Below are 23,613 nucleotides of genomic sequence, written 5' to 3' on the forward strand. Positions count from 1 at the left end.
TAAGGGTCCACCTGGTCCTGGTCACAACAATGGTGGCAGGTTGTCCCAAGCCATAGCGCAGGCTGACACCATGAACGACTACATAGCTCTGAGAAGAGCGTCGATCACAAGTTCTGAATAGCCTTAACAGTCTAAAGTCATACGCTCAAGAATCAAGCCGTTAAGTGCAAAGTGATCCGGATCTTCCATGGCAACCGGGCCCTGAATAAGATGATCTGGAGAAATGCTCAGACGCAGACTGTGTCCTGCCCACAGCTGCATCAGATCTGCATACTATGGTCTTCGAAGCCAGAAGAAGCGGGGCACTTTCTTGTTCCATGCCATGGCCATGAGGTGGAGGCTGGGCTGCCCCAGTACCTGACGATCACCTAAACCACCTGAAGTGACAGGGAATCACTCTCCAGGATAGACTCTGACAGCCAAGGAAGTCTGCTTGAACGCTGTCCAGCTACATACGCTGACATCAGCGCCAGGAGATGATGTGCCTGGACAAGGATGTGTGCCTCTGCGCAGACTGAGATCAGTGCCGAGAAGACCGATGCTTCGGGGGTCGAAAGCAGCAGAGTAGATACCTGTGAAGCTTCTTTACAATGCATCAATGCTGTGTCAATGGTGTCCATGCTCCTGGTTGCATGCTCAGGCTGGACTGGCACCGGATGAGTCATCATTGGAATCAATATTTGGAAATATTCTCTGAGCTCCTCGTGAAGCAAAGCATCAATCTTTTGCTTCATTGATGCCGGCACTGAATGTGCAGCAACCCGCTCCGGTGAGAAATATGCTGATGTAGAGGCACTCCTTGATAAGGGAATTAGGCACTTTCAGGATTTGCGCAAGGTCAGCATGACTAGACTCGATGCCTTTATGGCCTGCGTCCCAGATGGGGAAGGGGAAGGCTTCTTAGTTGGCTTACCTAAAGGGTTGGTATATTGTAACACAGGGGTTAGTGTTGGTGCCTCTGCCGGTATCAATGGCTTTGGTGTCGTCTTCAGTGCTGGAGCCTTCGATGCAGGCAATGTCGATGAAGACTCCTCTTCAATGCCGACACCGAAAAGTTTCTGCTGCTGCAAAAGTCTATTTTTTATAGTCCATTTCTGCAGGGAAGAACAGCGTTTGCACGTCTGGACACAGTGCTCGGGACCCAAACACTGGAGGCACCAACTGTGAGGGTCCATTAGGGAAATAGCGCAAGCACAGCAACCATACTTTTTAATCCCAGCAGCAGGCATGACATGAATGTATGGGAATACAGTCTCAGCTAAATTGAAATTGATGGCTGAGGTAGCCAGAAGGCCCCGCCGGGCCAAAAGCCATAGACGGAAAAATAAAGTAAATTTTTTGAATAAAAGCTTTTATTAGAATGTAAAGGAAAAAAAGAAATGAAGAAGAAAATGACTAGAAAAGTCAAAACAGCGAGAGTGGGAAGGCAAAAAAAGAGACAACAGCTGTTGAATTGCGACTTCTTAGCTCCGTAGAAACTAAAAAACTGAGGGACCACGCACCTACGTCGGGCAGGAAGACACTTGTGCATGCACAGTGCGGGCTAAAGCAAACTTTCTCAACTCTTAAAGTGGCGATGCACTTTTGAAGTGTCCGTACCGGGGCTCCGTCGGTGACGTCACCCACATGTGAGAATATGCTGCCTGCTTGTCCTGGGATAAGCTCTCTCGTTTGGAAGTTCGTGATATAGACTGGTGCTTTTTCAACTTCGAACATCAAGTGGAAGAAGAAGGTCGATGTCTCAATGAAGTGAATCAATGCATCAACGGAGAACTTGACCGTCGATGCAATAATTGATGTCGAGGAGTATCAAGAGGATCGATGGTGAGTGGATGAAGATCCATAAAGAAGCTCTGCAGGAGAGATGACAGCAGGCACCCTGGAGCCTCGTGGAAGTATGCTCAGACCAGGTCGGTACCGAGGGAGTTGATGCTGGTGCATAAAGTTTAAAATGATCATCCAGCTCCCTTTGGAAAAACTAATCAAGTTTTTTCCCAAAAAGAAAGCACTGGTACCTGTGGCTTATCTGTCGGTACCATCAATGCAGTGGCTTAACTCGGAGAGGGTGACTTTGATAAGTATGCACACCTCGAAGGAGAGACAAGCCTTAATGGTGGGCATTGCTTCTTGGTCTGCATCAAGGGACTCGATGCTGATACGATCTGTAATGCTGGTTGAGAAGCTGGTGGCTTCTTAGCTGGCTTACCCAATGATGCAAGATCTCCCGATACCGATGTCAATGCAGGAGTCTTCAATGTCGATGGTTGCGAAGTCTTGTCGATGTCCATGGCAGCCCCAAACAATTTCTCCTGCTGATGTCTACAACTTTTAATCATGCGCTACTGCAAGGTGGAACATCAGGCACAGGTTTCCATCTGGTGTTCAGGCCTAAGACACTGCAAGCGTCAACTATGCAGGTCGGTGAGGGAAATAGGCCTCCGACACCTGCAGTACTTTTTAAAACCCGTTAACGGTCTAGATATGGACTGGAAGATTGCATCAGCAAGATTAAACTCAATTGCTGAGAAAAACAAGCACTCGAAGGATGAAGCCCATGAGGAAAGAGAGAAAAAAAGTCTTTTTTTTTAACTGACAAAAGAGAAAATAGAAAAATATAGAAAAAAGCCACTGCCAGGCCTTTCATCAGGCTGTCTTGAAGAAATTCCAGCACACAAGGAAATAACAGAACACATGGATTTTCCATTCTTTTATCGTGCCAACATGGATTCAGACCTAATCTCAGTACAGAATCCCTACTGATTTCATTAATCAGGTTCAACAATTGCAATTGCGCAATAAGTTTGCAATTTTGCTACAATTTGATCTATCGGCGGCCTTCAATGTTGTTCACCATGATATTTTGATTTACCAACTTTCTGAGATAGGTATTGATTCCAGTCTTAGACTGGTTTTCAAAATTCTTACAATCTCGTTCATATACTATTAATATGAATGGCATCATGTCATCCTCTTGGAAACCATTATGCGGAGTCCCGCAGGGATCACCTTTATCACCTATTCTTTTCAACATCTACATGACTACTTTGAAGTTTTTCCATTTATTCCCCTGTGAAAAACTATTTACGTATGCAGATAACATCTTTGTTCTCCTTGAGATAGACTCGAATCTCACTAAACTCGCTGGGAATATCATAGAAATTATAACAAAACTTCAGTCTTGGGCCCTTACTGTTCAAATGAAACTGAACAAGTCCAAAACAAAGAACATAAGAATTGCTGCTGCTGGGTCCATCATGCCCAGCAGTCCACTCATGCGGCGGCCCTCTGGTCAAAAACCAGCGCTCTAACTGAGACTAGCCCTACCAGCGTATGCTCTTATTCACCAGGAACTTGTCTAACTTAGTCTTGAATCCCTGGAGGGTATTTTTCCCTATGACAGACTCCGAAAGAGCGTTCCAGTTTTCTACCACTCTCTGGGTGAAGAAGAACTTCCTTACGTTCGTACGGAATCTATCCCCTTTCAACTTTAGAGAGTGCCCTCTCGTTCTCCCTACCTTGGAGAGGGTGAACAACCTGTCCTTATCTACTAAGTCTATCTCCTTAAGTACCTTGAATGTTTCGATCATGTCCCCTCTCAATCTCCTCTGTTCAAGGGACAAGAGGCCCAGTTTCTCTAATCTTGGCTTGGCCCCAAAATCAGAGCAGCTACCTTCATCCATTCTGTTGCCTTCAGGATCCTCACTGCAGATTGAATTATCAAGCAAAGTTCTGGGTATCATCATAGATTCAACACTTTCATTCAATGACCACCTTAATTCTCTGGCAAAAAAAATGGTTTTTTAGTCTCCATATGTTGAGGAAAGTGAGATCTTGTTTCCATCAACAACATTTTGCTGTTCTTGTTCAATCAATCATCCTTTTGCAGCTGGATTATTGTAATTCAGTCTATTTAAGCTTGACCAAGAAAAGCTTTCAAAGACTTCAACTGATCCAGAATACTGTGGCTAGGCTGATCTTTGCAAAAAGTAAATTTGATTATGTCTCTCTGCTTCTGCAAAAACTTCATTGGCTTCCAACAATTTCCAGGGTTTATTTTAAATGTGCCTGCTTAACATTTAAGATCTTGCAAGGCATCCTTCCTCTAATTCCACTGTCTTGGAATTCTGTAAAGATCTGACATTACCAGATCTACTCAAAAATTTAAATTGTCCTTTCCTATGTCAAAAGGCATGATCTACACTGGCAAATTAGGGAAGTCTCTACTTTTCAAAATTACTGAGTTGTGGAATAATTTTCCTATTCAACTGCGTGATCTGGGCTCTTTCCAACCATTTTGAAAACATATGAAAACTTGGCTATTTTCAAAGTTATAAATTCCGCTCCTCTCCATACTATTCCAATTCCATATTGTATCTGTTTTCTTTTCTAATTTCTTGTAAACCGTGCCGAGCTCTACTGTTATAGAGAAGATGCGGTATATAAGCCTAAGGTTTATTTAGTCTACCTGTCTCAGGATGCACCACACCTGATAACATCTCCAACCCTTTGCATAGGCAGCCACTTAGGATTTCTTCTTGTTGCAAATCAACGTGGCAAACACTGCCGATGAATAGCCCCTGGCCAGTTAAGGCCACGCGCTCAATAGCCAGGCTGTAAGCCAAAGCAATCCGGATCCTACGGCTCTGCATGAAGCGGCGAGGTTGACAAAGGAGCTGGAGCCCTTGATTCTGTTGGAACCAGGTCGGCATACCACGGGCGCCTCGGCCAATCAGATGTGACAAGGATACAGAACCTATTTTGGCTATTATCTGTCGCAACAGACGCCCTATCATGGTCCATGGAGGGAAGACATATGGGAGACCTTCCCGTGGCCAGGGCTGAACCAGAGTGTCTAGGCCTTCACTGCCGGCCTCACAACATCGACTGAAGAACTGATTGGCTTTTTTTGTTGGCTACAGTTGCCATGAGGTTGAACAAGGGATGCCCTCATTGTGCCACTATGCAACTGAATACCCTATGAGATAGGGACTAGAGAATGACACGGTGACGGTTTACCCGCGGCCACCGCATTTAAGCCGCGGGTCACCGCCGAAAACGGGGAAGAAAACTAGCAGTCGCTGCGGTGACGGGGACAAGGCCATTCACCGACCGCGGAAACGGTGAACAGGTTTGTCCCCGCGGGCCAATGTACCCCCTTCTAGGAACCGCTATTTACCGCCCGACGCCCGATTCACCCCCCCAGCAGGACCGCTCGCACCCCCACCCCGAACGACCGCTCGCACGCGCTCCCACCCGCACCCGCGATCGGAGCAAGAGGGAGCCCAAGCCCTCTTGCCCGGCCGACTCCCCGACGTCCGATACATCCCCCCCCCCCCCGGCAGGACCACTCGCACCCCCACCCCGAAGGACCGCCGACTTCCCGACAATATCGGGCCAGAAGGGAGCCCAAACCCTCCTGGCCACGGCGATCCCCTAACCCCACCCCGCACTACATTACGGGCAGGAGGGATCCCAGGCCCTCCTGCCCTCGACGCAAACCCCCCTCCCCCCCAACGACCGCCCCCCCCAAGACCCTCCGACCGCCCCCCCAGCCGACCCGCGCCCCCCCTGGCGACCCCCACGACCCCCCCACCCCCCTTCCCCGTACCTTTGGTAGTTGGCCGGACAGACGGGAGCCAAACCCGCCTGTCCGGCAGGCAGCCAACGAAGGAATGAGGCCGGATTGGCCCATCCATCCTAAAGCTCCGCCTACTGGTGGGGCCTAAGGCGCGTGGGCCAATCAGAATAGGCCCTGGAGCCTTAGGTCCCACCTGGGGGCGCGGCCTGAGGCACATGGGCCCAACCCGACCATGTGCCTTAGGCCGCGCCCCCAGGTGGGACCTAAGGCTCCAGGGCCTATTCTGATTGGCCCACGCGCCTTAGGCCCCACCAGTAGGCGGAGCTTTAGGATGGATGGGCCAATCCGGCCTCATTCCTTCGTTGGCTGCCTGCCGGACAGGCGGTTTTGGCTCCCGTCTGTCCGGCCAACTACCAAAGGTACGGGGAAGGGGGGTGGGGGGGTCGTGGGGGTCGCCAGGGGGGTCGCGGGTCGGCTGGGGGGGGGCAGTCGTTGGGGGGAGGGGGGTTTGCGTCGAGGGCAGGAGGGCTGCAGTGCAGAACATAAGCCTTTCATTAAGACAATCCTGGTTCGCTTTTCCAAGTTAAAACAATTAGAAAAATATTTCTGGAGTGCTGTAATAAATTAAAATTAATAGTGCTCAGAACCCCCAAGGTAACTTCAGGCATCATTTTGAAGCTGGGGGGGGGCGGTCGTTGGGGGGAGGGGGGTTTGCGTCGAGGGCAGGAGGGCCTGGGATCCCTCCTGCCCGTAATGTAGTGCGGGGTGGGGTTAGGGGGTCGCCGTGGCCAGGAGGATTTGGGCTCCCTCCTGGCCCGATATTGTTGGGGAGTCGGCGGTCCTTCGGGGGGAGGGATGTATCGGACGTCGGGGGGGGGGGGGCATCAGGCTTTCAGGATGGGGACAGACCTTCAAGGGGGGACAGTGCAGGGAAGTCAGGGAATTTATATTAATTAATTTTTTCTCTGCGTGTTTTGTTTTTGTATAGTTATTAACTAATATTTAACTAAGTTTTAAAGTTTTAAAGAATGTTTCCTTTATACGTAAATAAAGAAAAGTGAATGGGATTGCAGTGGCGGTGACGGGGCGGTGAATGGGGTGGCAGTGGCGGTGACGGGGCGGTGAAGAGGATGGTGAGACGGGGACGGGGCGGTGACGGGGATGGTGAGACGGGGACGGGGCGGTGACGGGGATGGTGAGACGGGGACGGGGCGGTGACGGGGACCAATTTTTTCACCGTGTCATTCTCTAATAGGGACCACTCTCTGGTGTCCAGAGTCTGACGACTGAGAAAATCTGCCTTATCGTTGTCCATTCTGGCTACGTGCACTATTGACAGTGCTATTAGGTGTCTCTCCGCCCACAGGAAGAGAAGCTGAGCCTCCACACTCAGGGAGGCACTTCTGTGTCCCCCTGACAGTTGACATAAGCCACTATCACGGCACTGTCCAAGAAGACCTGGACTGTTCAATGACAGAGACGACCTTCGATGTGAAGGAGAGCCAGTCGAATCACCAGAAGTTCCAGGCGATTGAACCACCACTTGCACTCTGAGGGAGCCCACCAGCCTTGAACAGAGGCAGTCATACACACTGCCCCCCCCCCAAGCCTTTGAGACTCAAATCCATCATCAATCACCCACTCCAAAATCCAGAGAAGACCACTGGAGAGAGGCCGCAGCCACCAGGCAAGACTGTTTCATGCCTCTGTTGTTCAGGGCAGGGGTGCATGCAACAGGTCCCGTTGCAAACTCCAGCATTAAATCAGAGCATCCTGCAGCAGGTGGACGCAAAGAGGCTCTGGCCCAAGGGACCACATCGATCGTCGCCACCACGGTCCTCAAAAACTGGAGGTACTGCTGTTCCATTGGGACTGGAGAGGCATGAAGGTCCCGGATAACCTGTCCATGCTTCTCCTGACAGGACACTGACAGGAACACTTTGTTCTGTTCCTTGTAAAAGCAAACTCCCAGGTATGCCAAATCCTGTGTCGGCTCACTTCTTGAAGTTGATCACCCAGCCCAACTGCACAACCTTATGAACAGCCTGACACCCCTCGGATTCCAAGGGGCTATGATTAACCAGTCATCCAGGTATGGGTGAACCAAGATTCCCAGGTGCAAAGATGAGCTGCCACAACCACTATCACCTTAGTGATGGTCCTGGGCGCCATCACCAACTCAAAAGGCAAATTGGAAATGCCGCTCCAGAACATGGAACCTCAGATACTACTGGTGGTCCGGGAAAACTGGAATGTAGAGATACACTTCCGTCAGATCCAGGGAGGTTAAAAACTCCCCTGGAACCACGAAGGCGATCACCAAGAACACTGTCACTATGTGCAAGCGAGGCACTCACAGCACCGCATTGACCGCTTTGAGGTCCAGAATCGGTCTCCAATCTTCAGAGTCTCTCTTTGCAACGATGAAATATATAGAGTATCTCCCAGAGCTCAAGTCTTGCTCTATAGCCGCAACATCTAGTAATCTGCGGAATGTAGCCTGTACCCGAGCTGCCTTTTTGGGGTGGTCCACCAGGGAATCAGAGAAACTCTTGTTTGTAGCTGTCCCGGAGGACCTCCAAGACCCAATGGTAGGAGAAAATGGCCTGCCACTCAACCATACTAGCCGACAACCACCCCCGATATGTGGGAGGGGACGCACCCCATGGACAACTGCCCCATGGATGGCTGGCGCCGAGAACCACTGAACCATGGTCTGGCAGAAGTGGAAGACTGCTGGCCAGATGGGGGTCCCGAGTATGGATGATAACACCTAAAGGATGAAAATTAGTGTGCCCTGGACCCCTGGAAGGGCAGGACCTATTCACAGGTAAAGACTTAAGTCTGATTCTGCACCCTGGCCATAAGGTCAGCCAACCCCTGGCCAATCAAAAGTTGACCTTTAAAGGGCAACTGGCTCACGGTCACCTTAGATGAACCGCCAGGCCACCTACGGTTCCAAAGCATCCTGCAAGCCGAGATGGAATAGGCAGACAGCTTAGAGAAAACCTTCAACATGTCATACAGGGCATCAGCTAAACAGTCCGCACCAGAGACCAGGTCCCAGAGCACAACAGTGTCAAGATCATGGCAAAGCATGGAATGGTAAGCCCAGGCCAAGAAGGAAGAGGATAACGTTACCTTTATGCCAGCGGCCACCAGGCACTTAAGGATGACATCCACCCGTCAGTCCTGGACATCCTTTAGGACCACTACCCCCCCCCCCCCCGTCATTAGGGAGAGAAGTACGTTTGGTGACCTGAGCCACCAAGGAATCCACCTTTGGGGAAGTGAAATGCTTGTTAAAAGAGTCCACCATGGTACGGTTATCAGGAGCAACCAGAGGCCTGACCGGCATATTGACCAGGACCCCAGAAGGGAGGCAAGAGGCAAAACCCTGGTCCAGAGGAACAGGGGTCCGTGTGTCCAGCAAGGATGCCTGCGGAAGGGTGATAGGCAGAGATTTATTAGCCAAATAACAGTAATAAATCATATTAATAAAGTTGAGGGAAAACTCATCCTCCGGGACAGGAGCTGGCTCCTGCTGACCCTTTCTGGAATGTTTGGAGGAGCTGCGAGATTCTTCGCCCCGACACTGTTTTCGTGGGTACCGGGGCAGAAACAGCGGGAAGATTCCCTTCAGAGGCTGAAGGCACAGGGTCCGGACAAATTTCACCCCCCCCCCTTGCAGACCGCAGCATACATAAAACATGGCTGCACACTGACAGCTATCCACCGCAAATAAGGAATGAATCCACCACATCCTGCCCTGGGGATGTGCATCTGAGTAGTTTTCTTGCAAAAACAAAGATTGCAAGTGCTAAAAATAACTAATTCTAAATCAGGAAAATCCAAGATGGCCGCTACAGGTACTGATTTGACATAAAAATAGCCCAGGAAAAAAACAGGAGTCTTCAAAAACAGCAATTTTAGGAGGGGTAAGGCATGCAGGGAAACCTCCCAAAACCCTCTTTCTAAGATCCCCAAAATCACCAATTCAGGCTGTCAGCCTATACTCACTGTGACATGTGCTGACTGGAAAAACACTGCTTACAGGGAGATCCTCTGCCTAAGGAAGTAGGCAAGCTGGACTAAAAATCTTCAGGCTGCCCCACCGGCTGGACATTCACGGCTTGGTACCTCTGTCACCCTAAAACATGCCGCACACACACCTGGAGGAGAAACGAAGTCTGGCCCCAATCCTGCCTCCATGGAGCTGCGCAGCCTGCGCTCAATCCACTAGTGGATGACCTGCTGTGAGAGCTAGCTCCCAATGGAATGGTTCCTGAGCCCCGATCTGAAGTGCAGGATGTCCAGAGGATGCACCAACAGGCAGCCAACCCCCTGGAAGCAGACTTTTCCACAGGTCTGTGATCTCCCAGTCAGAGTTGTCTCCACAGGGAACGTCCATAAACCGAGGACAAAAATCGCAAACAAATACTGAATTAGCACAAATTTAAACATGAGCAGAAAAGACAAGCTCCTACAGCCTGATTTATAGGAAGTAAAACTGATTCCTGAGGGGACAGTGCTGAGGTAAGAAGGGTGGAGCTTAAGTCTCTGGAATATGAGACTTCCTACAAAGTCCTGGCGGGTAGATGGAATTAGCCCACTAGTCCCAGAATAAAGTGGGATCATACAAGAATATTCATTATCACGGTCAGGTCCAAGGCACCTGATTCACTAATTGTGCATTAGATCCAAGGCACTTGATGCACCAATTGGTGATGGGATAATCGCGCACCAGATGCCAGTGCGCCGACAATTCAGCGGAAGACAGAAGCGCGCAGGGGAAAAAGTAATTTTTAAAGAGCTCTGACTGGGGGTTTGGGGTGGCAACCCCCTCACTTTATTGGTTAGTGTTTGTGCTGCCGTTGGGGGGGGGTGTGGGGGATGAAACCCCCCACATTATAGAGAAAATGGAACTTTTCCCGAAAAAAATCCGAAAAAGTTCCGTTTTCGCTATAATGGAGGTTTCCAACCCCCCGAACCCCCTTCCAACAGCAGCTTGAACACTAACCAATAAAGTGGGGGGGTTGCCACCCCAAACCCCCCGTCGGAGCTTCTGTCTTGCGCTGGATTGTCAGCGCGCTGACGTCTTGCGCTCCACTGTCTATGAACCGCACCAATTGTGTGGCCAACTTAAATACCTCAATGGTGAGCTGAAAAAGGGACATGCTCTGAGGGTGAGGCTCCAGCCAAAAGAGAGGCCTAGCATGAGCAAAACTAAAAGTAAATTTGAAAAACACTGAAAAACTTGTTAAAAATACTACTGGGTGGGGGTATATAAAAAAGAAACAAAGAAAACAAAATATCAAAAGAAGCAAACCCAAAGGAAAGGCACCACTTTACATACGACTGAAGAGAACAGTAATAAATTAAAAAAAAGGACTGAGGGACCACTGTTCAGGCGAGAAGGCACCCGTGCACGTGAAGCATGGCACAGCTAGAAGTTTCTATATAATAATTAGTTAGCTAGCACCATGCTGGGCTCTGTCAGATGACGATCACCCAGGTGTGAGAATAGAAGGCCTGCTTGTCCCTCTTGCTCTCCTTCAGCATGTTTTTTTTCACTTCATGTACTCAGTATGTAATGCAAGAATCCTATCACTCTTTCTACAAATTTATATTGGAAGTTTATGATATGTAGCTGCCTTCACTGGCCAACACACATATTTGAGAAGAACCATGCATATGCTGATGCCAAAAAAAAGGAAAAATGAACATGGTGCTCCCTTTGCACTTAAAAATGATCTCAAATTCTCATAAATGTACTTACTTTTTCGGTCATACTGGGCAAACTGTATTTCAATCTGACGGCCAAAAAACCACTTTCTATTCAGATTATATAGGGCATCTTCAGCATCACGAACATCTTCAAATATGACTTGCTGTTAAGGAGACTTTGAATATCATTGTACAAAGTACACAATCAATCATATGAGATACAATCTAATTTTCAAAATTTTGAATATATATTATCATAAAACTGAAAATTTTTCCCCTTCAAAATGACTATACCATTTTCTTATACAGTGCAAATCTGTTACAATGGGTATAGTCAAACACTTGTTTGTTAAATCCAGTGAAGAGCACATTATAGAGTGAATTTTAGAAGATTCAGACATTGTTTACAGTAGACATGTGGAGGAGTTGCCTAGTGGTTAGAGTACCATGCTTGATAATCAGGGGTGCCTGGCTCAAATTCCACAGCTGCTTCTTGTGATCTTCAGCAAGTCACTTAAACCATCCATTCCTCAAGTACAAAATTAGATTCTGAGTCCTTTGGGACAGTGTACCTGAATATAACTCACTTTGCGCTAACTACTGAAAAAGTTGTAAGCAAAATCCAAATAATATAAGAAGTGGATTTATAAATGTAAATTGACATTTACATATAAAGTGACAATTTTAGAAAGGTAACAGTAGAGATTAAGCCAAAGAGTATACCCTATTTAGATGGCAGCATGCAGATATTTCAAAGAGATAGTCCTTCAAAATGTGTTTAAACAGCAGCATTTTCACCGAATGGCATTTACAACCAATTTAAAATCAGCTAACTTCTTGTTTGGACAAATGCTTGAAGGAGGACTAGTGACTGCCTCTCTGGCATGCAAAACCATCTATCTACCTTTGCAAAAACGCCAATTAAAATCAGAATGTTCCCCAATCAGCAACTATACAAAATGGTACCTCTAACACATACGAGTTGAAACTTGCACCATGTGTATGTATGTAGCATTGTTTATAAAATTGCTACTGATACCACTCTTTTCCAAGCATCATCTTTTATGAAATATACTTTTATATGACAAAGCAAAGATACTTACCTGTAGCAGATGTTCTCTGAGGACAGCAGACATATTCTCAAATGTGGGCGATGTCATTACAAACCTGGTATGGGCACTAGTAAGTGTACTAAAAACATAAGAATTGCCGCTGCTGGTTCAGACCAGTGGTCCATCTTGTCCAGCAGTCCGCTCACGAGGCGGCCCTTAGGTCAAAGACCAGTGCTCTAAATGAGTCCAGCCTCACCTGTGTATGTTCCAGTTTAGCAGGAACTCGTCCCAACTTTTTCTTGAATCCCTGGAGGGTGTTTTCCCCTATAACAGACTTCGGAAGAGCGTTCCAGTTGTCTACCACCCTCTGGGTGAAGAAGAACTTCCTTACGTTTGTAAGCAATCTATCCCCTTTCAGCTTTAGGGAGTGCCCTCTCATCCTCCCTACTTTGGAGAGGGTGAACAATCTGTCTTTATCTACTAAGTCTATTCCCTTCAGTATCTTGAATGTTTCGATCATGTCCCCTCTCAGTCTCCTCTTTTCAAGGGAGAAGAGGCCCAGTTTCTCCAACCTCTCACTGTACAGCAACTCCTCCAGCCCTTTAACCATTTAGTCGCTCTTTTCTGGACCCTCTCAAGTAGTACCATGTCCTTCTTCATGTACAGCGACTAGTGCTGGATGCAGTATTCCAGGTGAGGCCGCACCATGGCCCGGTACAGTGGAATGATAACCTTCTCCGATCTGTTCGTGATCCCCTTCTTTATCATTCCTAGCATTCTGTTCGCCCTTATCGCCGCCACCGCACATTGCGCGGATGGCTTCATCAACTTTTCAATCAGAACTCCCAAGTCTCTTTCCTGGGAGGTCTCTCCAAGTACCATCCCGGACATCCTGTACTTGTGCATGAGATTTTTGTTACCGACATGCATCACTTTATACTTATCCACATTGAACCTCATTTGCCATGTCAATGCCCATTTCTCAAGCTTGATTATGTCACGTTGCAGATCTTCGCAATCCCCCTGTGTCTTCACTACTCTGAATAACTTCGTATCGTCTGCAAATTTTATCACCTCACTCGTGTTACTAATGTCCAGATCGTTTATAAAGATGTTGAAGAGCACGGGTCCAAGCACCGAGCCCTGTGGCACCCCACTGGTGAGCTCTTTCAATCCGAGTATTGTCCATTTACCCCCACTCTCTGTTTCCTATGCTCCAGCCAGTTTTTAATCCACGTGAGTATTTCACCCTCGATTCTATGGCTTGCAATTTTCCGAAGTAGTCGTTCATGTGGAATCTTGTCAAACGCCTTCTGAAAATCCAGATATACAATGTCGACCAGGTCGCCCTTGTCTATCTGCCTGTTTACTCCCTCAAAGAAGTGCAGTAAACACGATCTGCCTTTGCTGAAACCATGCTGATTGGTCCTCGTCAGCCTGTATCCGTCAAGGTGATCAATGATGCGGTCCTTTATCAGCGTCTCTACCATCTTTCCCGGTACTGAGGTCAGACTCATCGGTCTGTAGTTTCCCGATCTCCCCTCGAATCTTTGTTGAAGATCGGCGTAACATTCGCCACCTTCCAGTCTTCCAGAATCTTTCCTGATTTGATTGACAGATTGGCTATTAGTTGAAGCAGTCCAGCCATACTCCCTTTAAATCTTCAGGCAGTGCTCATACTGTGTGTATGCCGGTGCCTTCCTGCGCAACGTCACCCGCTGGACCATCAATCCGAAAAAAGCTAAGAAGCCTACTAGGAGAGTTGGGCAGGTTGTGAAAATATATGCCTGCTGTCCTCGGAGAACAGCTGCTACAGGTAAGTATCTTTGCTTTCTCCGAGGACAAGCAGGCATGATATTCTCACATGCAGGGCTCCCAAGTTGCCAGGATCATGAATTTGAATGAGGATAACAGATATATAAACATAAGCCTGGTAAAACCCAAGAGGGTTGGAGGGAAAGGAAGGTTGGCAGTTAGGAAGAAAAAGATTCTGCAGAACTAGTTATCCAAACTGACCATCTCTTCTGGAGTTTTATTATAAACCATAGCAAGAAGTGAAGGTATGGACTGAGAACATTGTAGCCACTTTGCAGATGTCCTGAACAGATGCAGAGCAGAAATGAGCTGCCAAAGCAGCCATAGTCAGAGTGAAACAGCATGGGTAGAAGTTAAGAGGTGATAGGTGAAAAAGGTATTTTTTTTTACAGAAAGGATAGTAGATGTGTGGAATACTCTCCCAGCAGAGGTGGTGGAGACAAAGACTGTCTGAATTCAAGAAATTGTGGAATTGGCACACGTGATCCCTTAGGGAGAGGATGAGATAGTGTATGCTGCAGATGGGCAGGCTGGATAAGCTATTTGGCCTTTATCTGTCATCATGTTTCTATGTTTCACTGTGGGCTGTTGCAGCGTCAGGCCAGTCTGAGTATATGCAAAGGAGAAACAGTCCACCAGCCAAGTTCTCTAGGTAAAAGGAAGTTTGAGTCGATTAAAGTGAAAAGATACAAAGAGCTGGGAGGACTTTCTATGAGACTTAGTGTAATTTAAGTAGAACATGCCTGCAGTCCAAAGTATGAAGTGCTGTCTCAACAGGATGGGAATGCGGTTTTGGGAGGTGGGGAGAACACATTGAGTACAAAGTACTTCTCTGTTGTGGTAGAATCTTGTGTAGGAAGGGTCCAACACAAGAGCTTGAAGTTCACTCACTCAGCATACAGAGGTGAGGGCTATTGGGAAAATGACTTTCCAAGTGAGAAGTTTGAGAGAGCAAGATGAAGAGGCTCAAAGGGAGACTTCATAAGAGTAGACAGGACCAGGCTATGATCTCACGCAACAGGCAGAGACTTGATGGGCAGTTTCATATGGAATATGCCTTTCATGAAACAGGCTACCAAGGGATGAACAGGTGGGAGTGAAATACGCCAGTAGTGTTTTAAATGTAATTACATAGAAACATGATAAAGGCCAAATGGCCCATCCACAGTAACCATCACCTCTGAGAGATCCCACGTGCCTATCCCAGGCCCTTTTGAATACAGACACAGTCCCTGTCTCCACCTCTTCTGGAAGACTGCTCCATGCATCTACCACCCTTTCTGTAAAAACGTATTTCTTTCGATTACTCTGGAACCTATCACCTCTTAACTTCATCCTATGCCCTCTTCATTGCAGAGTTTCCTTTCAAATGAAAGAGATGCGCATTTACATTACGTAGGTATTTAAACATCTCTATCAAATCTCCCCTATCCTGCCTTTCCTCCAAAGTATACAGCTTGAGATCTTTAAGTCTGTCCCCATACGCCTTATGATGAAGATCACATGCCATTTTAGTAGCCTTCCTCTGGACCGACTCCATCCTTTTTATATCTTCTTGAAGGTGCAACCTCCAGAATTGTACACAATATTCTAAATGAGTTCTCACCAAAGTCTTATACAGTGGTATCAATACCTACTGGCCATACCTCTCCCTAAGCAACCAAGCATCCTTCTAGCTTTCGCTGTCACCTTTTCAACCTGTTTGGCCACCTTAAGATCATTACATACAATCACACCCAAGTCCCCACGTAAGTTCTTCACTCCCTAAACTGTACCGTTCCCTCGTTTTTTGCAGCTCAAATGTATGACCTTGCATTTCTTAGCATTAAATTTTAGCTACCAAATTTCAGACCATTCTTCAACCTTCGCCAGGTCTTTTTTCATGTTATTCACAACATCCGGTGTGTCTACTCTTTTGCAGATTTTGGTATTATCCGCAAAGAGGCAAATCTTACCCGACAACCCTTCAGCAATATTGTTTATAAAAAAATTTTTAAAACCTTGAGGCACACCACTGGAAACATCCCTTTCCTGAGAGCGCTCTCCATGGATCACTACCCTCTGTCGCCTTCCACTCAACCAGTTCTTGACTCAGCCCGTCACTTTGGGACCCATCCCAAGGGCACTCATTATTTATTAGACATCTGTATGGAATACCGTCAAAGGCTTTGCTAACCCTAAATACATCATATCTAGTGCACTCCCTCTATCCAATTCCCTGGTCACCCAGTCAAAGAAATTGATCAGATTTGTCTGACAAGACCTACCTCTAGTGAATCCATGTTGCCTCCGGTCCTGTAATCCACAGGATTCCAGAACCTGACCATTCTCTGTTTTACATTTCTCTCTCTCAGTGGTAAAAACAGAACCTTTAAGAGATTTAGTTATTCTTTGGCTTTTAAATTGACCAAATTCTGGAATGCTTTACCGCCTACATTAAGAAGTTTAGGTTCTTTTGCTTTATTCCATAAAGTTCTGAAAACTTTTTTGTTTGCTAAACATTTTGGAAATTAACTATTTCACTCTACTTTATCTTGTCAAGTTTATGTATTATGTTTTACATTATTGTAAATAGAGTCGAGCTCCTCTTGGTTAGTGACAGAAACAGAAACACAGGCGGGATAGTACGCTTTAAGAAACCAGATAGGAACTATGTAGAATCGGACTCTGAAAAAGCTAAACTTTTAAATGAATACTTCTGCTCAGTCTTCACCCGCGAGGTACCGGGATCGGGCCCTCAGCTGCAGACAAAGGATAGCTCAGTAGACCCGTTTCGTAATTTCGAGTTTACACCCAGCACTGTCTAAACTCAAGGTTAACAAAGCGATGGGGCCAGACAACCTACACCCCAGGGTACTCAGGGAGTTAAGTAACATCTTGGCGGAATTGCTATCCGCGCTCTTCAATCTCTCCCTTAGTACAGGTAGAGTCCCGTTGGACTGGAAAACGGCTTATGTCATTCCACTCCACAAAAAAGGATGCAGGACGGAGGCTGCGAACTACAGGCCGGTGAGTCTCACATCAATAGTGAGCAAGTTAATGGAAACTCTAATCAAACGCCAATTGGATACAATCCTGAACGAGGAGAATCTACGAGATCCCTGTCAACATGGATTTACAAAGGGGAGGTCCTGCCAATCCAACCTAATCAGCTTCTTTGGCTGGGTGACGGGGAAGCTGGATGTTGGGGAGTCCCTGGACATCGTATACTTGGACTTCAGCAAAGCATTCGATAGCGTACCACACCGCAGATTGTTGAGTAAGATGAGTTCTAGAGGACTGGGAGACACATTAACAGCATGGGTTGGGGACTGGCTTGGAGGTAGGCTTCAGAGGGTGGTGGTGAACGGCACCCCCTCTGAAACAACGGAGGTGATCAGTGGAGTGCCGCAGGGCTCAGTCTTGGGCCCGATCCTGTTCAACATCTTCATAAGGGACTTGGCTGAGGGGCTTCGAGGTAAAATAACGCTATTCGCCGATGACGCCAAACTATGCAATGTAGTAAGCAAGAACACAACAGACAAAAGCACAGTGCTTGACGAAAACTCAATGCCTGATAGTATGGTGAACGACCTACTCCTACTGGAGCACTGGTCCAGGACTAAGTTTCAATGCCAAAAAATGTAAAGTCATGCACCTTGGCAGCCAAAATCCATGCAAGACTTACACCCTTAATGGTGAGATCCTAGCGAGGACTGTAGCAGAACGAAACTTAGGGGTGATCATCAGTGAGGACATGAAGACTGCCAAGCAAGTGGAGAAAGCTTCATCTAAGGCTAGACAAATCATAGGTTATATACGTAGGAGTTTCGTCAGCCGTAAGCCCGAAGTCATTATGCCATTGTATAGATCCATGGTGAGACCCCATCTGGAATACTGTGTACAATTCTGGAGGCTGCATTACTGCAAAGATGTGCTGAGACTTGAGTCGGTCCAGCGAATGGCCACCCGGATGGTCTCGGGACTCAAGGATCTCCCGTATGAGGAACAGCTGGATAAATTGCAGCTATACTCACTCGAGGAAAGCAAAGAGAGGGGAGACATGATCGAGACGTTCAAATATCTCTACGGGCCGTATCGAGGTGGAAGAGGATATCTTCTTTTTCAAAGGTCCCATGGCAACAAGAGGGCATCCGTGGAAAATCAGGGGCAGGAAACTACACGGACACCAGGAAATACTTCTTCACCGAAAGGGTGGTTGATCGCTGGAATAGTCTTCCACTACAGGTAATTGAGGCCAGCAGCATGCCTGATTTTAAGACAAAATGGGATCGTCACTTGGGATCTCTTCACAGAGAAAGGTAGGGGAGGGTTATTGGGGTGGGCAGACTGGATGGGCCGTAGCCCTTATCTGCCGTCTGTTTCTATGTTTCTATAAAACTAAGTTTTAGTTTAAAAGTTTTACTGTGTCAGGTATCTTTTCTTCCATTTGCATCTTTGATTTCCTGACTACACAACCAGCCTCTCTTAACTTTTCTAGATATTTTTGCCTGTTTTCCTCTTTCTGCGATCTTTTGTAGTTTATGAAAGCTAACCTTTTATTCCTTATCTTCTCAGCTACTACTTTTGAGAACCAACTCGGCTTTCTTTTCCTCTTACTTTTACTTACTTGCCTCACAAAAAGGTTTGTCACTCTTATAATCGCTCCTTTCAGTTTTGCCCACCACATTTCCACTTTAACTAAATTGTTTTTTAGACCTGAACTTGAGAGGTGGAAAAGACAGTCCAGTATGCATGGAAGTGGACATCTGACAGGCTCCAGAGAATGCAATGTACATGAGGTAAGGAAACAGAGGTTAGCTTTCATAAACTACAAAGATTGCAGAAATAGGAAAACAGGCAAAAATATCTGGACAAGTTAAGAGAGGCTGGTCAACTAGTCAGGAAGGCAAAGATGCAAATGGAAGAAAAACAGCCAGCATGGTAAAACAGGGGAACAGCACATTGTGAGACTCAAAGGTGAAGGGGAGGAATATGCAAAAGCTGATAAAGATAATGCTTAAATATTTCTGTTCTGTGTTCACAGCCGAAATACCAGGAATGGGACCGCAGAAAACAAAGCAAATAGAGCTGGAGGTGTGGTAGATCCTGATCCATTTTCAGAGGATTGTGTTCGTGAGAAACTAGTTAAAATGAAGGCGGACAGAACGATGGAGCTAGATGGTATACATCCGAGGGTAACACAGGAACTTATGAAAGTTCTGACGCCTCTGCTAGCTGACCTTTTCACTGCTTCTCTAGAGTCAGGAGTGGTACTGGAGGACTGGAGAAGGGCGGAAGTGGTCCCTCTCCACAAAAGTAAAAGTAAGGAAGAAGTAGGGAACAGGCCTAGACGCCCAGCAAGCGAAGACTTCTCATCAGAAGGAAAAACTTCTCAGCTTGTAGCTTTATCAACCTTCCAGCAACACTTTGTCAGTCATTGAGGTGGTTCCACCCAAAAAAGGTGGGCAGGGCCTTACATCGCCTCTGGAAGGATGGTCATCTGGAACTCTAGGAGCCGGCCCCATCCAGGATCATCATGTTTGTTTTGGGTGTGGTCTGCAAAGGCCATATTAAGTGTGACTGCCCCCAATCTCAACGTCGAGGGACTGGCGGGGCCCCATACCAGAATGCTACTTAGACACTGGCCTTTCCAAATATGGCCCAGTACTACCAACATGAGATTTTTAAACAGGACCAGTGGGACCAACTATATTTGTCTACATCCCAACCCATTTCTAGAGAAATTAAAGGTTCTTTGGATGGGACACTACTTTCTTGATCGATACAGTGGCCTCCTCGTCTGCCTAGCAACTGGTCTCTCTGCCTCCCCGATATCATCATTTTCTCGCAACAGCTCCTGTTACCATGTGTGAAGAAATCGAAGGACAACCCATACTTCACTGGAAGCTTCATCAACTGCCTCTCTGCTTTAATGCCAACATTTACACTACTGATTTCCTCATGGGTGACATCCTTCCTGTCAATCTATTGGGCCATGATTTCCTAGCTGCTCACCATGTTTCCTTGCAATGGTCTCCTGCTGGCCTCACCTGCTCGTTGTATTTGCATCAACCTACTCCAGCCCATCCGGATTCTGCACATCTCCAGAGCCTCCCATTGGATTTGTGGGCCACTGATGGGGATGACATAGGACATCTGAACATTTCTCCTGTGCATATTACAGTGAAACCTGGCCAGTCTCTTCCTCAAATTCCACAATATTTTCTGTCCCCTGCAGCCATATGGCATTCATCTGGTTCTTCAAACCCTCTTGGTTCAAGAGGTTGTGATACCCTTCTCTTTATCATGCAACACTTCAATTTTGTCAGTTTTTAAAGGCAGACTGTGTCTTACCAATTTATTCAGGACCTAAGAGCTTTGAATAAAATTATAGAATCTATTTTTCCTTTGTTTCCCAACCCTCATGACATTTGGACTAGAATGCTCTTTTCCTCAACTCATTTTACAATTATAGATCTCAGCTCCACCTTCTTTTCCATACCTAGGCTACATTAGTAGTCCTGCTTATTTTTCACAGGCCTTAAAGCTTGCCCTTCAGAGTGTGCAATTGGTCCAATCCTCATTACTACAATATGTTGATGATCTTTTACTGTGTTTTTCTCTTTGTGTTTGTATACAGGATTCTTTACTATTATTCTGCCATATTCATGCCCTGAATTTGAAGATTAATCTGCAGAAATTGGTTGCCTCTGCACTGATGGATCCTTCCCTATATAGATGGTTAACCTCTGGCTATCTGGGGAGGGGGAGGCATAAAGTATCCTGATGGGTTTTCGTACAAAGACAAATTATTATTGTGTCCTCTTTGCTTTTTCCTTTAGCACTGACTTGACATTTTTCTACCACCTGGTTTCATCCAGATTTTCCTTCAGCTTGGCACAGGCAGTCTGTCAACAATGTCTTCCCTTGGTATGTCTCTTGCTCCTTGCCCCTCACCCTTTCTTCCTCATCCATTTAGACCCTTCCTTTTTCTTCAGGTGGATTTTACAGACTTGCCTTGAGCCAAAGGGGTGGAAACGATGTCTTCTAGCTTTTATTTGTCTCTTCTCAGGGTGGGCTGAGGCCTACCCCATGAGCAGCCTCTAGGCTGCCACTGTGATTGTTTGGTTACTCAGTTTATTCATTTGTGGGGGTACCTCTTGTTTTGTCTTCAGATCAGGGGACAGACAGCATTTGTGTCATCAGTTTGGAAAAGGGGTGGAAGACTGGGAATTTATCTGCAGCTCCACCCAACTCTAGCCAAGTTGAGCAGATGAATGGGACCCTAAAAATTCTCTTCTGTGTCATGACTTGTGATTGGACAAAGGATTGGACAGTGGTTGTGCCCTTTGCCCTGTTCCAGCTCTGAAATTCTCTCCAGCAGACACAAAGTGGCTTTACCCCATATGAGTTCTTGATGGGAAGGCCTGCTACTGCCCCTAATCAAATGCTGAAAGCTCCCAACCCTGGTCTTGTTACACAGTGATATTTTGTCATACTGTCAGAACTTGTCTGATCAGTTGTCTTCTTCTGTCCCTTACTTACAGGTTTCACGTCAATTGGCTACACAGAATCCTGTGTATACAGCTGACATTGAGCCTAGGGATTGGATCGTGGTCAAGGACTTCCATCCCAGGAATTCCCCATTTTTGAGATACATGGGACCTCACAGATTGCTGCTAGTTGGATACGCAGCCCTGAAGATTCAAGGATGTGATACCTGGATTCATCTTTCCCATTGTAAAAAGCACCGGCACCTCAGCCTGCAACGGACTCATGAATTGTCATCCATTTAGCATCTTTGAACCTGCTGATCCCGCAATTGAAGAGATATCTCTCCAATCCTTGACTGTGAAATCAGATCCTCCTTCAACTATTGTTTTGCGACCATTATGGGCCACCGGACAGATATTGTGACTCTTGTTTTTGTTGCTTTTTTTTTTTTTTTTTTTGCTTATTCTTCGCGACTAGTTATACCCTACTTGACTGAGCTAATGGGTGAACTTAAATTTAATTCTTACCATGCCCAACTGCCGTCTGTAATTGATTGTTTTAATATTTCCAAATGTGCTGTGTGCTTATCGCATCTCACAGTTTTGACGCACGGGTTTGCTCATGCTGTGAGGCTCTTTTCTTGGAAAGAACTTATCTCTCAAGGACAGGATCATTCCCTTCGTCCCTGGTGAGCCTCTTCAACAGCAGGACACCTGGTTCACCCCATCCTTGCAGGGGACCCCACTATTTGCTTTCATGGGGTGGGAGGGAAAATCCCAATGGAAAACACTCCTTGGAGATATTGTTCCTTTGTGTATGTCTCTTATATCTTTGATGGATCCCCATCATGGTATGAGATATAGGAGCCCTGTCCCTTGGTAGACACTTACTCTTACACAGGGCACCATGGATAAGCTTACTCTTTATTCTTCCCAAAATCGTATCGCCCTTTTGTTAATAGTAATCGTAGCATTGTTTTAGGTCTCCTTGACCAGATACAACAAGACACATTTTGATAAACCTAATTTAGATGGTTTACAGATTTGAACTAACTGGTTTTATGATTTTTGGAATGCCTTGACTTTTCCACTGAAAGGTATTTTATCTGCTCTGTTTGGTGTTTGTATCATATTTTATTAGGTGTTTTCGTTTATATTTTCACTCATTGTTCCTCTGCACTGCCCTCCTCCACTGCCTTTCATTTTTCTGTTGCGACATCAACAGATTTCGATACTCCTCAGTCCCCTGACTTTCCTGATTTTTGGAATGAGCTGTCTTTTTGTGATTCTTTGTAGAATCAAAGGGGAGGACCAACAGAGAGGAATTGATGGGTATGTTACATTTTAATATTCGTAAGCAATGCTGATCAGTGATAGTGTGTATGTTTTGAGATTCTATAGCTAAGACACAGAAACGTAGCTGTCTATGTAAAAGAAACCATCTCACATACTTCTACTGTGGCTCATCTCACATACTTCTACCGTAAAGATGCTATGATTTTACGACATGCCATAAAGTCATCTGTCTAAGTATTCAGGCTGCTCTGAGAACTCAGAAATGAAAGCTAACAAAATTTAATTTAGAACATAAAAACTGCCGCTGCTGGATCAGACCAGTGGTCCATCGTGCCCAGCAGTCTGCTTCCGCGGTGGCCCCCAGGCCAAAGACCAGCGCCCTAACCGAGACCAGCCCTACCTACGTACGTTCTAGTTCCATAGGAACTTGTCTAACTTTGTCTTGAATCCCTGGATGGTGTTTTCCCCTACGACAGCCTCCGAAGAGCGTTCCGGTTTTCCACCACTCTCTGGGTGAAAAAGAACTTCCTTACGTTCATATGGAATCTATCCCCTTTCAACTTTAAAGAGTGCCCTCTCGTTCTTCCTACCTTGGAGAGGGTGAACAACCTCCTGTCTTTATCTACTAAGTCTATTCCCTTCATTATCTTGAAGGTTTCGATCATGTCCC

The 23,613-nt window shown here is 46.4% G+C and overlaps 1 protein-coding gene across 1 annotated transcript in view; it reads right to left on the bottom strand.

Moving 5' to 3' along the window:
- Positions 1-23,613, bottom strand: part of LOC117358071 (serine/arginine-rich splicing factor 12-like) — a 131,934-nt gene that overhangs the window by 63,006 nt on the left and 45,315 nt on the right. The window contains exon 3 of the mRNA XM_033939518.1: positions 11,358-11,461. Coding sequence (XP_033795409.1) covers positions 11,358-11,461 — 104 coding nt within the window. The remainder of the gene's footprint in view (positions 1-11,357; positions 11,462-23,613) is intronic.

The sequence above is a fragment of the Geotrypetes seraphini genome, chromosome 3, assembly GCF_902459505.1.
Source record: "Geotrypetes seraphini chromosome 3, aGeoSer1.1, whole genome shotgun sequence".
NCBI lineage: Eukaryota > Metazoa > Chordata > Amphibia > Gymnophiona > Dermophiidae > Geotrypetes > Geotrypetes seraphini.